Source organism: Labeo rohita, chromosome 19 (assembly GCF_022985175.1).
Source record: "Labeo rohita strain BAU-BD-2019 chromosome 19, IGBB_LRoh.1.0, whole genome shotgun sequence".
NCBI classification, from domain to species: Eukaryota; Metazoa; Chordata; class Actinopteri; order Cypriniformes; family Cyprinidae; genus Labeo; species Labeo rohita.
In genome coordinates this window covers 31,107,053-31,122,869 of record NC_066887.1, presented here as the reverse complement: position 1 = coordinate 31,122,869, position 15,817 = coordinate 31,107,053, and the positions used below count along the sequence as shown (strand labels likewise).

Below are 15,817 nucleotides of genomic sequence, written 5' to 3'. Positions count from 1 at the left end.
AATGTTCTTTCTTAATAATGTTGGTGGGTCATTCTTGATTTTCGGTGCATTTGCCATCACAAAATGTATATTGTGAACTCTGTTTTAAAATATGTTTTTCTAAAGTCATGACAGAGTAATGTAATTATTTTGGTCAAGCTTGGGAAAATAAATTAACCACTTAATAAACTAAATTAAAATGTAAAATCAAAAATGTCCATCCTGTTAGAGACCAATACAAATGCCTACAAGGCATTGTTTACTTTACTTTTTTTTTTTTTTTAGGCAGGCTTGTACATTATTGACACTCCAGTAAATTGCCTTAAATGTTGAATTATTATTAATGTTATTATTTTTATTATCTGATTTGTATGAAAATATTGCAAAAACTGCTTAACAGTTTCCCTCCATACAACTGATGTGAGCTTTATTTTTTGAACTTTCATTAAAAGGAAAAGTCATCAAAACAACAGTGTGGGCCATAAATTAAGGGACCTGTTGAAAACCTTGATTATATTTATTATATGAAATAGTTGATGGCAAAAAGGCATGGCAAAATTAATTATTAATATATAATAATTAGCTTTTTCAAAAGCTTTAAAAAAAAAAAAAAAAAAAAATATATATATATATATATATATATATATATATATATATATATATATATATATATATATGATATTTACAAAAATATACATTTTATACTGAATTCAGTTTTTTTTTTTTTTTTCCAGGGTGATCAACGGAGCTATCAGCTGCTACAGTTCATTCATTCTCAATCACAGCGACTTTGTCAGCAATTTGAAACACACCCGAGTCAAATGGATTTGGATTTTCTTTATACTCGTTATGAGAACCTACTTTCTATTCTTGTGAGATGTGTCCGGAATGGTGTTTTAAGTGAAATTGATGACATACTACACAGCATGCAAAGAATATTGTACTTGTTGCAAGCCCAAACTCAGCCAATTCTTGGATTTAGGCCTGCCAGGATAAGGACTGGAGACAGAGGACGCCCATACTGGGACATTTCCCCAGAGCAGTTGAAATACCTTTTGGAATTCAATTTTACAGTGAAGGAAATTTCACGCTTATTTTGTGTCAGTTATAGAACAATAAGAAGAAGAATGTCTGAGTATGGATTGTCAGTACGAATGTACTACACAGACATTACAGATGAGGAACTCAGACAAGTTGTATGTGACTTCATCACAGAATGTCCTGATTCTGGAATAAAGCGAGTCACTGGATACCTCAACAGTGTTGGACTAAGGTGAGTCTCATGCAATGTACACATGATTGCGATTCAAGCACTAGTCGTACATACAGTATACATATACAATTGTGCTCATAAGTTTACATACCCCTTGCAGAATATGCTAAATGGGTAATACTTTTAACAAAATATTTATTTTAAAATAGTTATTTTTTTATTTATTACTGTCCTGAATAAACTATTTAACTCAACATATGTTTATATATGCTCCACAAGACAAAAAGATCTATAAAGGGTTACTAACTTGGTCAAATCTTTCTTTGTTTTGTTTTGTTTTTGTTTTTGTTCTGTTTTTCTTTTTTTGTTACGATTTTACTGAACTGGATGATGAATTTGTCCTATACTGTGACAGCCAAAAATTAAGAAAAAAAAATTTAATAATAAATAAATAGCATGAGAGAAAATTATCTTCATTGTTAGACGTTTATTTGCATAGTGTTATTTATTGAATATGAAATTATGATTAACAATTTCAAGACAAACTTTGATGTTATCCGTTCAAAACGTGTGTGTGTGTGTGTGTGTATCTGTGTGTTGATCTTAAAGTGTAACCTTTTCATTGCTGTAACCTTTAAATCCAAACTGCCAGAGGGTTACTGTGAATGCATGTGCCCGCTGGGCACAGTTTTCATGATGCTTGGCGATTGTGCTGATGGCGAGGGCCCACCATCTCTGCTTGCAGCTATATTATTGTTATTGTTATTATTATTATTATTATTATTATTATTATTATTATTATTGTAATTAATTCATTTATTTGTTGTTTGGATGCATGTATTAACAGCTCATACTATTTATAGCACTTGCTATTCAATTCTGTATATTATTATTTTTAAGTAAATATGTAGTTGTTTGAATTAACTTAATTATTGTCCTAACCAACTCCTAATTCTAAACTTACCCTGGGGTAACCCCCTTGAAATATTTAACCTAATTGATTTAAATATATTCCATTTATATTTTGTTTTTAAATTTCCTTGTAAAAGACTTGTGTTTGTGTGAGACTTCAGTTCTTTAGCCGCAGTGCAACGCTTCACATCAGATGCACACTACTGTTCAAAAGTTTGGGGTCAGTAAGACTTGTAATAGTCTTTAAAGTAGTCTCTTATGCTCATCAAGGCTGCATTTATTTGATTAAAATATAGAAAAAATATATAAAATGCAATATAAAATGTTTTTTATTTTAACATTCTTTAAAATAGAATTTATTCCTGTGATGAAAAGCTGAATTTTCATCAGCTGTTACTCCAGTCTTAAGTGTCACATGATCCTTCAGAAATCATTCTAATATGCGGATTTATTATTAGAATGATCAATGTTGGATAATATCAACAGTTGTGCTGCTAAATATTTTTTGGAACCTGTAATTTTTTTTTTTTTTTTTTTGGATTCTTTCATGAATAACAAGTTTAAAAAGTACAGTGTTTATTCAAAATATAAATATTTTATAACAATGTAAATTATTTATTATTAACTTTTAATAAACTTTTTTAATTATTAACTTAATACCTCCTTGGTGAATAAAAGTATTAATTTCCTTAAAAAAAAAAAAAAAAAAAAAGAAACAATAAAAATGTACTGACCCCAAACTTTTGAACGGTAGTGTATGTCCCACTTAACAAAGTGCAGTAATTGGTAAAACAGTTGCGTTATAAATTGTGTTTATTAGTACTTTAATAAATGTGAAATAATTTGAATACAAATACTAATTTATGACATCCAGCACCACAATGAGCTGTTTTGCACAGCTAATAGGCTAAATTGAGATTGTTGACACCCCACTTGAACAAGTTCATGCCAGCTTTTACATTAAAAATAAGATGGAAAGATATGCAAAGACTAGATCCATGGATACTATTAATTTTTTATGTTTGTTTGATGTTTAAATCAGGTCTCCTCTGTTGGAATAGAATTGCTGGAAGGCACTGTCCCAAAAAACAGGGTCCTATGAATGTGGTCTGAATGAATACCGGAGAACTGCAGCCTCCGGTATTGCAGGAACATGGTATTGGGGCTGGGGTTTTTTTCAGACCAAAACTTTGTTTTTGTGAAAAATTGTATCTGAACTGTAAGTCAGTTTTTACAGTAGCTTAGTCATTTTACAGTTCAATATGTAACCATACACATTGCCCTACCCCACTCATATGGTATTAATTTTATTTGTGCAGGTCTTAAAAAGGTCTTAAATTTGAGCTTAAAAATCCTGTAGCAACTGGTGGAACCTGGAACTGGAGGATTTGTCTGAAGAACAGTAGGCAGATGCAACTGCTCAGGACAAACAAAAGACTCATGAAAAACTATCACAAAACTACAGTCGTAGATCATCCAGGAAACGAGAGACAGTTTTAAGATCGAAGGGTATGTAAACTTTTGAATTAAGTAATTTTTTATAAATTAAGTTATTATTTTGTTTTGTGCAGTGTATATATAAACGTATGTTATGTGAAATAGCTTATTCAGGTCAGTACTAAATAAAAAAAAAATAGCATGCAATTTTTATGATCCCTCTTATTTTGTTAAAATTATAAACGTTTTGCAGATTCTGCAAGGGGTATGCAAACTTATGAGCACAACTGTATTTTCCTGCTGAATAATTAAACTTAAATAAAATTGAGAGGTTGCTTGAACATGGTGCTGATCAAGTAATTCCAAAAATTTCTCCAGTTTATTTTACAAGTGCTTAATTTTAAGTGCTTAAAACATGCAGTACCTCTAATCACATATGAAACGTATTTAATTTTTTGGGTACTGAAGCCTGTTTTGCCAAATAAAATAGGAAATTATTTATGTGATATCCATAATAAGAACACAGAGTGATCTGGAGGTTCCCTAGTAGGGCTCTATGCTTACTTTTATATTTTAGGAGCACCTTTTAATCAATCAAAAAATCTGATCAGAAATTTGCCTTCCCATTGCAAGGTGATATTTGACTTTTTGAAGCAAATTAAAGTATTTTATCGTTTATGTTAAATTAAAAATGTATATATATTTTAATATTTCTAATTAAAACAACAGAAAAGAACAAGTAGAATAAGAATAAGTTACCAATCAAATGAAGTCATTAACCAAATTAATTTGTACTACAGAGGTGGCACAGAATAACACAAAAGTGGCTTGTAGGTGTATTTTCATATGTTTAATAAGACTCAGAGGTGGCATGTGTGCAATTAAATGAATAAATTCATGTTGAGATTAATGTTTTAAATATACAATTTTGAATGTAGAAATATTGCATGATTAAAATAACTGAAAAGACACTTTAAAAAGGAAAGTAAAACTACCAGTAGAAAGCGGCAAGTCACTGATTTAATTACTGAATCATTCATTCATTTGATTTGTTTGAATGGCTGATTCATTCAGGAATAAACAAGTGACTGTCTTTATGAATGGGAAATTGAAACATTGACTCACTAGATTACTTTAAAAACGTATGTTCATTCATAAACGAAACACTACTGTGTTTGAATGGAGATGCACAGCGGCTCAGTTGTGTTTCAAACTATTTTTGACAACGAAAATTAAGCTAAATCAGGAAATAGTGTTAAAGTCAGACAATGTAAGTCACTTAAAGGTCCCATATTGTCAAAACTGAAATTTCCTGGCTTTTTCCATGATAACTGAGGTCTAGGGGCTATGTAAATACCATATAAGTTTCGAAACGGTCAATCCACAGTAAAGTGCACACAACCTTCATAAAGTAGCTGTGCCTTTTCACGAGCTGCTGTGACTTCCGTAAAAATGTGATGTCCGATCTACTCAGTCACCGCCTTCAGTCACCACCAATCACCGTCCCACCCTCCCTTTGCAAAACCCCCAGACAACATCGCGTCCATGCCATTGCTGAGCAACCACATGGAAACAAATCGAGGAAATACTGTTCAGTCTATGGATGTCAGGAAACCACATGATTGCACAGGCTTCAGAACAACATTAATATAAGAGACCAGTGGCATGTCAACTTTAGTCACTTTCACACAGCCATTCCGGAAAATACACGGATAATGTGTCCCATGATTTGTTCCAGAATTGTTTGATTTAGTTCATTCACAGTGATTCCGAAATCTGTGTGTGCTTTTCACACAGGTGACATTTGGATGTGAGGTGTAATGCAACACTTATGCTTCACTAAACTTAAACTAAACTGGCCAACAATCTGCGCTTCAGCGCTGATAGTGAGGAGCTCCCTGATTGCCGCTTCATTCCAGTGTGCGCACATTTTTTTTGTCGTGAAGAGTCACACGATAACGTGCATCATCACTACAACACCGCCTTTATGGTAGTTGGTTCTGGCTTTTGTTCACACCGCACTCCTTCCAGAAATTTTCCGGAGTCAACGCGCAGTGTGAAAGGGGCTTTACTAAAGCAACAGTTACGTAGCTAACCGCATTCGGTGTTTGAAAACCCCCCCCTATTAATTTCCAAAATCACTGTTTATTTTATTTGTATCTTTACTCTATTGTATTTAATTGTGCTGTTGATTGTAGTTAGATAGATTATTTTTATTTCTTTACTTTGTAATTTTTTTCCCCCTAAAATATATCTTATTTACAAACTCCCTCAAAAATCATTAAAAGCTGTCACTCATCTTAGTTCATCGTGATCTTACACAGTTCCACAATCAACGCAGCTTTCTATACTGCACAATCAATCTCTTATTTACACTCTCTCTACACCTTGTTTATGAAAGGATTCATCAAATATGTTTGTGATACATTACTCAACATCACAAAAGCATGTAGAAACCTTTGAATCTCCCCTCTGCGGAAACAAATGTGCTGATCGGGTCAGTCGCACATGGTGCTCCTAAGTATTTTATCATAGTCGAATGCAATAGTTTTCAGTCGCAGATGCAACTGAAATGGTCACACTGTAGAGCCCTGCTTAGGCTTTTGACAAAAGTACCATCCCTTGAATTGACAAATCCATTTAAATAATAAAAATGTGTTAATTTGTCCGTGTTTTACACTAAGAGGACTTGGGATTTTATTTAAAGAATGATCAAGTCATGCGTTGACAGCACTAAATTGTATAATATTCCTAGGGTGCAGAGGTGCCGAGTAATGGAAACACTACGGACTGTAGATCCTGTGGGCACTGTATGTCGTGGACTTGGAATCAACATTATTCAGAGAAGAGTATACTCTGTTCCAGCACCCATGGCTTTATGGCATATTGACGGAAACCATAAGTTGATTCGGTAGGTTTTTCTATCATTTATTTGTCATTTGTCATCTAAAGTCAGTGAGACTATTGAAATAGACAGTTATGCTGTAAATTTTATTTTACACACCACAACTACAATTACTTAATAATATTCTGCTTCACATTTATTACTAGATAATGATGGGATATAAAATGTCATTTTCAGTCTTTGTATGAAATACTGTACATATCCAGAAAAAAAAAAAAAGGACATTTGTTATGTACAAGCAAAACACCTTCGCTGGTACTAACACTACTTATTCTTTATACATATGCCAGTGAATAACTGAATGAAATTAAATTAATGGAAAACATGTTAAATTTATTTTGTATCCCCATCTTAAAGAGTATACTGGTTGAAAGTTGAAGTTAAGTTACTTACCCAAATATGAAAATGCTGTCATCAGTTACCTTTGTCATATGAGTTAAGTTCATCTTCCTAACACAAGTAAAGATTTGTAAAGTAAGCAATAAGGTAGCCTACTCAAGGCTGTGCTGTATCATTATTAAGTCATTGCTGAAGGGCGTTGATTTGCGTTTTGCCAGCAACAACTTCAGCCATGACTTATTCACAGTGCTAGCCTCAAGTACCCTATTACTTTTATAAAATGGTTGCCACACAATACAAATATTAAAGCCAAAAATTTGCACCAATCAATTTCTAAAAAGCCTATTCGTCATCACATTAAGTAAAAACAGAATAGGAACTGTTCTTGTGTAGTGTCACATTATTATTATTATTATTATTATTATTATTATTATTATTATTATTATTTTTGTACATAATGTTATATTTCCTCAAAGAAATATAGCTGCTTATCTATGTCTATTCCCTCGTATACATTACTGTAATTTTAATAATATTACTATATTTACTAAAGACTTCTTATCACTTTTACACTGAAAGGGCACAGAACAAGATGCAACTAACATGCTTTAGCTTCCCCATACCCTTAAATAGGGCACTTTTTGAGAGGACAGCCATTTGTAGTGGTGTCCAAAATCATAGTGGACATTCTCAGGTGCACTCATTCAATCCCACAACCCACCACTGAAACGAGCATACAACTGGTATGCTCGGGGGGGAACCTCGGTTTAGTCTAGTTATTTACTTTGACTAGAGCTGTCGGTGGTAGGGCTGTGCGATATTGAAGAAAAATGCAATATGTGATAACTCATTAAATAATGCAATATTCAATACGCGATATGATATGAAGTGCCACATGCTCATTAAACAGTTTTGCGCAGCTGTTAATGAATCAGTTCTGTGAACTTGTATCATATATAAATATAGCTATATGTATGTATCAAAAGCTCCTGTAAAACCACAACAAATTCCTTGTTTACACACACTTGGCGAATAAAGCTCATTCTGATTCAGATATAACTAGTATACATGTTTTAGTTTTTGTGAGAAAAAAGGACCCCTACAACAACTTCTGAAAGTGAACAGTAGTGTTTTACTCTAGCATTACATAAAAATGCAATTTTAACATCAGTGTAAAAATAAAAAATAAAACTGCTTCACTCTCTGAATTCACAAATTTTTATTTAAGCTACAAAGGTTATTAAGGCAAGAGCAGTGAGTGATTTTTCTCTTTTTGTGTTTTGTTAATGGCGCCAAATATTGCAAACTGTAGCGATTATGCATATTGCAATATATGTAGATTTGCGATATTTTGAGAATTTCGATATATTGCAGAGCCCTAGTAGGTGGTATGATATATATATATATATATATATATATATATATATATATATATATATATATATATTTTAAATTTAAATTTAAATGACCTGAAGGAATGGGCAATATCTAGAAGCTTTAATGAACAATATCAATAACAACAAATGGTTTACTTTTTTATGGTTGTTGCTAAGGGTTTGGAGTTGAGTGAAACGGAACCGTTGGGTGAAGCGGTCAAAGCCCTGTTTTATCATGAATAAAACAGCTATTGAGTAATCACAATCAAGGTCTGGAACTTAAAAGGGGTCATCGGATGCTAAACTAACTTTTCCATGTTGTTTGAACATTAATGTGTGTTGTCAGTTTGTGTACACAACCACCCTACAATGATTAAAAACCACCCAGTGGTATTTTTTTAATCTTTAAAAGTAATATCCCCTTTTTAAAATCAGATCATTCTCAGCTTCTTGTCGTTGTGACGAAACACAGTTGATTGACATGAGCATCTTACCTTAGACCCGCCCTCACCGAGCTGTAACAGTCCGAATACAATCGCCATTGTGTGACTCAGGTGCATAGGAAGACTGTAATTGAGTGATTGAGGTGTTCTGTTGCTGGATGTAATCATGATAGCAGTAGTCATTTACTCCCAACATCTGAGCCGCTGAAGAGACCAGAGGAAAGAGGAAAACGTTACTTTCGTTTTTAAAAGGAAAGCGCCTATCTACATACGCATCTATGTTTGTGTGAATCATTCGTAATGCAGCTTCACCCACAGCAGAAATGAGTTATAAGGGTTTTTTATGCATCTTTGAAAATGGCCTTTCTTAATAATGTGCTTGTTGGCAAGTTTCGCCGATAAACGTGGCTAAATGCGGCTTAAGTAAATATTACAGCTCCTAAACCCTCAGCAGAGAGGAGCGGGGTGAGCAGAGCTCATTTGTGTTTAAAGGGCCCATGCCTAAAATGAGTTGATATTTTGCAGAGCTGATTTTGACAAGGTAAAAGGGTGGGTTTTTCTTACACTACTATTGAAAATTTTTAATCAAAGTATATTACAGACTTTTCATTAAGACCCTAAAGAATCATATGAACTTGTGAAAAATAGGCATCCGATGACCCCTTTAACTGTTTTGCAGGAATCAGTGCTTACATATCAATAAAATCAAAAAATAAAATAAGCCTCCAAGTTTTAGATAAATATAGACTTTCAGTGAATAGACAGAAATCTTTTAGATTCTATTAAATTATCCTTATTTGTGTTGCCTTGTCGATTTATAACAATGTTAATGTTATATTAGTGATGACCGAATTTTAATCTAATTGAATATTAAAGTGTTTTTATTTTATATTTCATAACATAAAATAGCTTCTAAACTTACTCATCATGTCTTTTTTTTTTTTTTTCTTTTTTTTTGTAGATGGAGAGTTGTGATCCATGGGGGAATAGATGGGTACAGTAGAAAAATCATGTACCTGCATGCAAGTGACAACAATAGAGCCTCGACTGTTCTGTCTTCATTTGTTGGTGCTGTGCAGCTTTTTGGGGTACCTAAAAGAGTTCGTAGTGATAAAGGTGGAGAGAATGTTGAGGTGGCACGCTTTATGCTTGAACATCCAGATAGAGGAACAGGTATTTCTTGGACAATGTAACGTTTATTTTTTTCTTACAATGCACAATGTATATGAAATCATGTTAAAAGACAATCCTATTTCATAATTGCTTTGTTTTCTCTTGTTTAGAAAGTTTCATTACTGGACGCAGCGTACATAACCAACGCATTGAAAGACTTTGGAGAGATGTTTGGTGCGCAGTGACAGTCAACTATCACTCTGCACTTCAACATCTCTCCAGTGCAGGTGGTCTCAATCCTGACAATGAACTTGATATCATTTGTCTTCATTATGTAATGCTTCCAAGAATCAACATGCATCTTCAGCTCTTCAAGCAAGCATGGGATCGGCATCCAATTTCCACCGAGCATGGGAGGTCACCACAGCAGTTGTGGATAGAAGGGCAGTTACAGAACAGCAATCAAATTTGTGACCCACTGTTTGAGCAGGTCTGTAAATTACGTTACCTTCAAATGTCATATATACAGTAAGATTACATGTATGGTAATAGTCAACAGGTAAATTACAATTCTATAACAGTAGACCAGTAAAATACATGAAACTTCTAGCAGTATGTTTTATTTGCAAACACAGATTGCCTTAAACCATTGAAGTTCAAAAAGTAATATTTGAGCTGTATTAGTAATGTTGGGTAATCTATATAGGTCTATTATGACTGTGAACATATTTCATTTGAGTTCACTAAATAAAGAATATTTATTGTGTTAATTTTCTATATTAATACGAATTTATACAAGATGTTTATACAGGATGTTTGCCGACATTAAAAGTAGTAAAGTGCAGTTTTTTCGTTTTCGTTTATTACTGTTTTTGACGTTGCTGAATGAGCTTGCAGCGCCATCTGCTGTACTCCATTATTGTTAGTAAGGGTTCAAAGTGCAAAATGTCAGAAACAATCAGTGCTGAAATGGTGTTACTTGTTTCATAATTGCATAATGTTGCTTCTACTTTGCGTTTCAAACCGGAAGTACGAAATTGCTCTGATAAATGGAAGAATAACAAACTTTCACGTATTGATAAACTGTATGAGTGTTTTTGATGTTTTCAGTAACATGCTACCTGTACATATGTTAGCATCTAAAAAAAAGTGTTCTGTGGTTTAATGGCCCTTTAAAAAACATTAAGGATCTCACTGTTTTAAAACCTTTTGACCGGTACTGTGTATATATACACTCTAAATATATTTTCCCCCTGCCCCCTTCTAGACATATTTGGAGGAGCACAGCATTGACTGGGAGGGACCAGTACCAGTGGATGGTGATGACATTATTGAAGTTCCCCCGCCACCTGAAAATCTGCACAGTGCAGTTTTCCAGTTTCTTCAAGAAAGAGTGGATCCACTTGGCAATAGCACTTGCTTTGGAATTGACATTTTCTTAGAGGCACTAAGGGTTTCAAGGGAGCAATTTGATTATAATTTTTAAAATGCATTTAAGTGTGTAAATTAGTTGACTATTAGATTACTAGTATTTGTTTGTGTTGTTGTGTGGCCTCTGGGCACATGCAGAGACGTGTGTACACACACACACACACACACACACACACACACACATACCAGATATAAGGGTGAATTTTTCTTAGCAATGCTAAGTTCACTATTAGATTACTAGTCAGTACTTCATTTCATGATGGTCAAATTCATGTCTCCAAGAAATGTACAACCTTTATTTTCCTATATATTTTGCTCTGGTATTTGGTAAGACCCATATGAAATCAAACCTTATCTAACAGAGATGTGAACCATACTTTTGTTTGATGACAATTAAACTATTTGGACAAACAGGAGCAGAAATGCTCATCTTACAAAACAAATTCAGACAGCACTTTAAAATCATATGCAGTTGTACATAGATACATATATAAAACACATTTATAAAATTTTAAATATATTCTAGTATGTTATAACTCGTATTCTTACAATACAACTTTTTAAAACTCTTTTTGTATGTTGTTTTTCCTATTTGTTTTGTTATGGAGTTGTTGCAGGAATTGCAACCAGAACAGCATGTGTATTAAAATTGTCCAAAATCATTTCAACTGCTAAATGTGTGAGTTCTGTATTTGTGTGAAAGTACTTGTACAGCTATCTTTGTGAGGGCCAGTTTGAGTTTTAGACCATCGGAGTAAGGACAGTCTTGTAAAGTGAGGACATTTTGGCCGGTCCTCACCGTCTGAGACCACTTTAAAGGCAATGAATGCACACACACACACACACACATTTATATTATAAGAGCTTCTTATATTATAACATAAATGGAAATATGTTTTAAACTTACATTTTCGTAATCATTCTTACTGGATAAGACTTTACGTTGCGTCTGTACATGTTTGACAATTTACATGAACGATAGTAAACACAACAGAGTAAGATAACAGATCAAAACTACATAAAAGACAACATTAAAAAATGACAGTAAGGATGACCGAATAAGACGACAGAACAGGACGACAGTAAGCATGACCGAATAAGACGACAGAACAGGACGACTGTAAGCATGACCGAATAAGACGACAGAACAGGACGACTGTAAGCATGACCGAATAAGACGACAGAACAGGACGACAGTTAGGATGACAGAACAGGACGACAGTAAGCATGACAGATTAAGACGACAGAACAAGACGACAGTTAGGATGACAGAACAGGACGACAGAAAGCATGACAGATTAAGACGACAGAACAAGACGACAGTTAGGATGACAGAACAGGACGACAGAAAGCATGACAGATTAAGACGACAGAACAAGACGACAGTTAGGATGACAGAACAGGACGACAGAAAGCATGACAGATTAAGACGACAGAACAAGACGACAGTTAGGATGACAGAACAGGACGACAGTAAGCATGACCGAATAAGACGACAGAACAGGACGACAGTTAGGATGACAGAACAGGACGACAGTAAGCATGACAGATTAAGACGACAGAACAAAACGACAGTTAGGATGACAGAACAGGACGACAGTAAGCATGACAGATTAAGACGACAGAACAAAACGACAGTTAGGATGACAGAACAGGACGACAGAAAGCATGACAGATTAAGACGACAGAACAAGACGACAGTTAGGATGACAGAACAGGACGACATTAAGCATGACAGATTAAGACGACAGAACAAGACGACAGAACAAAATGACAGGTAGGACAACAGTAAAAAAACAGAGAAAAAGACGACAGGACGACAGATTAAGACGACGTCAACAGACAACATGCACGTCAACATATACTGATTTACCTGAATAATTAGGCAATAACTGTAGGCAAAGACAAATGTGTAGTACAAAGCACAAAGCAGTCGCCTCTTTTTTGGCACAAATGGAACCCCATATATCTCGACATTATTTAATACGGCTATTACGTTCTCCGACAAGCGGAAGCGATAAGACCTTTTGTCCGGTTTGGTCACCCTGCAAAACAAAAACAAAAAACAATAGAATCATCACAGAAAATTCTAATGGTTTCCACTACAAATATCATTACAAACATCACAAACCATCAACTTTTAACCATTAAAACCATTAAAACATGGTTTTCTGTAGTGTGTTTTGGGACATATTCCATTAGGATTTATTGGTTTTAACAGCCACCAATAGAAGGTTACCAATTACCAGTAGAGACCAAGTGACTGGGGTCCATTACAGTTTCCTTTAAAACCAATGCCGGTCCTATCTCAACCAGTAAAACCATTACAAATTTTGTGATGATGTCTATTGTTTTTTTCAGCAGGGCAGATGACATTCGACATATACCCTTATTAATGTGCACTGTTTGTAAAAGTTTTGTACAAATCCTTCTGAATCCTTGACTTTGCACAAATTTCACCACTTGGAAAAAATATTTTGGAAAAAAATAATATGAAAATAAACATTAAACTACACAGGCTAAACATGTTTTTCCTGTCCTGAACTGCACTCTGTTCCTAGAAACCACATGATCAGAGCTCTTAAGCATCATAGTCACAGTATGGTGCACCTGAAACGCCTCTTAGTGGATTTATATACACTACCGTTCAAAAGTTTGGGGTCAGTACATTTTTATTGTTTCTTTTTTTTTTTTTAAGAAATTAATACTTTTATTCACCAAGGATGTATTAAGTTAATAATTAAAAGTTTATTAAAAGTTAATAATAAATAATTTACATTGTTATAAAATATTTATATTTACTTTTTAAACTTGTTATTCATGAAAGAATCCTGAAAAAAAAAACACAGGTTCCAAAAAATATTTGGCAGCACAACTGTTGATATTATCCAACATTCATCATTCTAATAATAAATCCGCATATTAGAATGATTTCTGAAGGATCATGTGACACTTAAGACTGGAGTAACAGCTGATAAAAATTCAGCTTTTCATCACAGGAATAAATTCTATTTTAAAGTATGTTAAAATAAAAAACATTATTTTATATTGTAAAAACATTTAGCAATATTACTGTTTTTTTTCTATATTTTTAATCAAATAAATGCAGCCTTGATGAGCATAACAGACTTCTTTAAAGACTATTACAAGTCTTACTGACCCCAAACTTTTGAACGGTAGTGTATATATTAGGGGTGTAACGATACATGAAGAGTTCAGATGCAAAAGCCTCTAAATCCATCTGACATTTTTCTTTAAAATAAGCATTTTTATCAGGCTCCTATGAATAGGTTTCTATGTAATTACCAGCACTTCTAATTGAGCTGAGGCTGGGATTTAGCGAGTTTGAAGTAAAAGTATTTGATGGACATATACTATGTGTCAAAAGCATTAACTCACTATCATTATCTCATTTTTGACCAAGGTGGATTTTAGCTGGTTAGCTGGTCAGCCTATGTTTTTGCTTAATTCTTCTAATCAAGACAACAGTTATGTAACCAGTGGACATAATTCTCACAGTCTGTCTTATCTTGCAGTTTCTAGTTCTGGATGTCCAGTTCTGGAGTGCTGGTTTGTACAGGAGACTGGTCATAGAGGAGGTTTCTCAGTACCGATGAGTCAAGAGAAATCTCTATGTTCATCAGAACTGAAGCCTTCAGTGAAGAGAGCATGTCTGGACTTCATCCTCCAGCAGATATCAGCCCATCCAGGATGTAGGCCTACTATGTGACTTTTCAGTGACAATGAAGTGTGTGACAATAAAAATGTGTAGTTTGTGGACTAAACTGTTCACAAAATTTGTCCTTAAGTAAAAGAGAATTTTTGTGATGTTGTGCTCACGTGGTGCGGTCTGTATCTACTGTAATGTTTATGGTATAGTCAGGTGTCAGTGCTCCTTCTGTTGAGGACTCAGTGCGATGGATGCTGTTGCACTTGTACTTTATGGTATAATAAAGTTTCTTTCCTTGACATTCAGCTCTTCTGGCAAGTCTGTTCAGTCTGATCACTACAATCTCTGATTTTTTTATTATCACTGTATTAGAATTGTTTGTTGTATAGTAAAAAAAAGATACTGTATTGCAGTATATATAGACTAGAAGTAATGATCTATTTGTTAAGAATCATTAGGATGTTACCCACCTTTCTATCTCTTAACTCTTGAAGTCCCAGTAAGGAGATCAGGCAGCAGATGTACTTTTTTTTTTTTACTTTGTTTTATAAACACATAAAATAAAGAGGATATGTGTGTCACTCATCTGATTTTCCATTCAAACTCACTGTTTTATTACTTCATCTCGTTAAACTAAAGACAATATTGCTGAATTCTGTATTTTCTGTAACGGTGAACGGTAAAGAAAAGGGTGATATTTCACAGAGCAAAATATACAGTTGCAATTTAAATTATTTTTACACCCCCCTAGTTTACTGACATATTAAAAGTGACAATGTCAATATATAATGTGAGTTACAGGATTTTTTCATAATACAGCTATGTCACAATTATTCAACCCCTATTCAACATTGCTGTTTTAAGTCACTTTTTTATGGTAGGGAACAAAATTGTCTTAAAACACAATTAAGCTTTTAGAAACTATTTTAAAAAACAGAATTATCTTGGGGTGTCACACATACATACATTTAGACCATGCATATGCAGAAGTTCAGTGGC

At 33.9% G+C, this 15,817-nt stretch overlaps 1 protein-coding gene across 1 annotated transcript; it reads left to right on the top strand.

Annotated features, from left to right (window-relative positions):
* Positions 1-1,106: 1,106 nt before the first annotated feature.
* LOC127181556 (uncharacterized) lies at positions 1,107-14,765 on the top strand. The gene is made up of 6 exons (XM_051136330.1): positions 1,107-1,252; positions 6,297-6,452; positions 9,566-9,777; positions 9,888-10,207; positions 10,985-11,170; positions 14,685-14,765. Exons 1-6 carry the CDS (start codon positions 1,107-1,109, stop codon positions 14,763-14,765), a joined length of 1,101 nt encoding a protein of 366 aa, XP_050992287.1.
* The last annotated feature ends 1,052 nt before the right edge of the window (positions 14,766-15,817 follow it).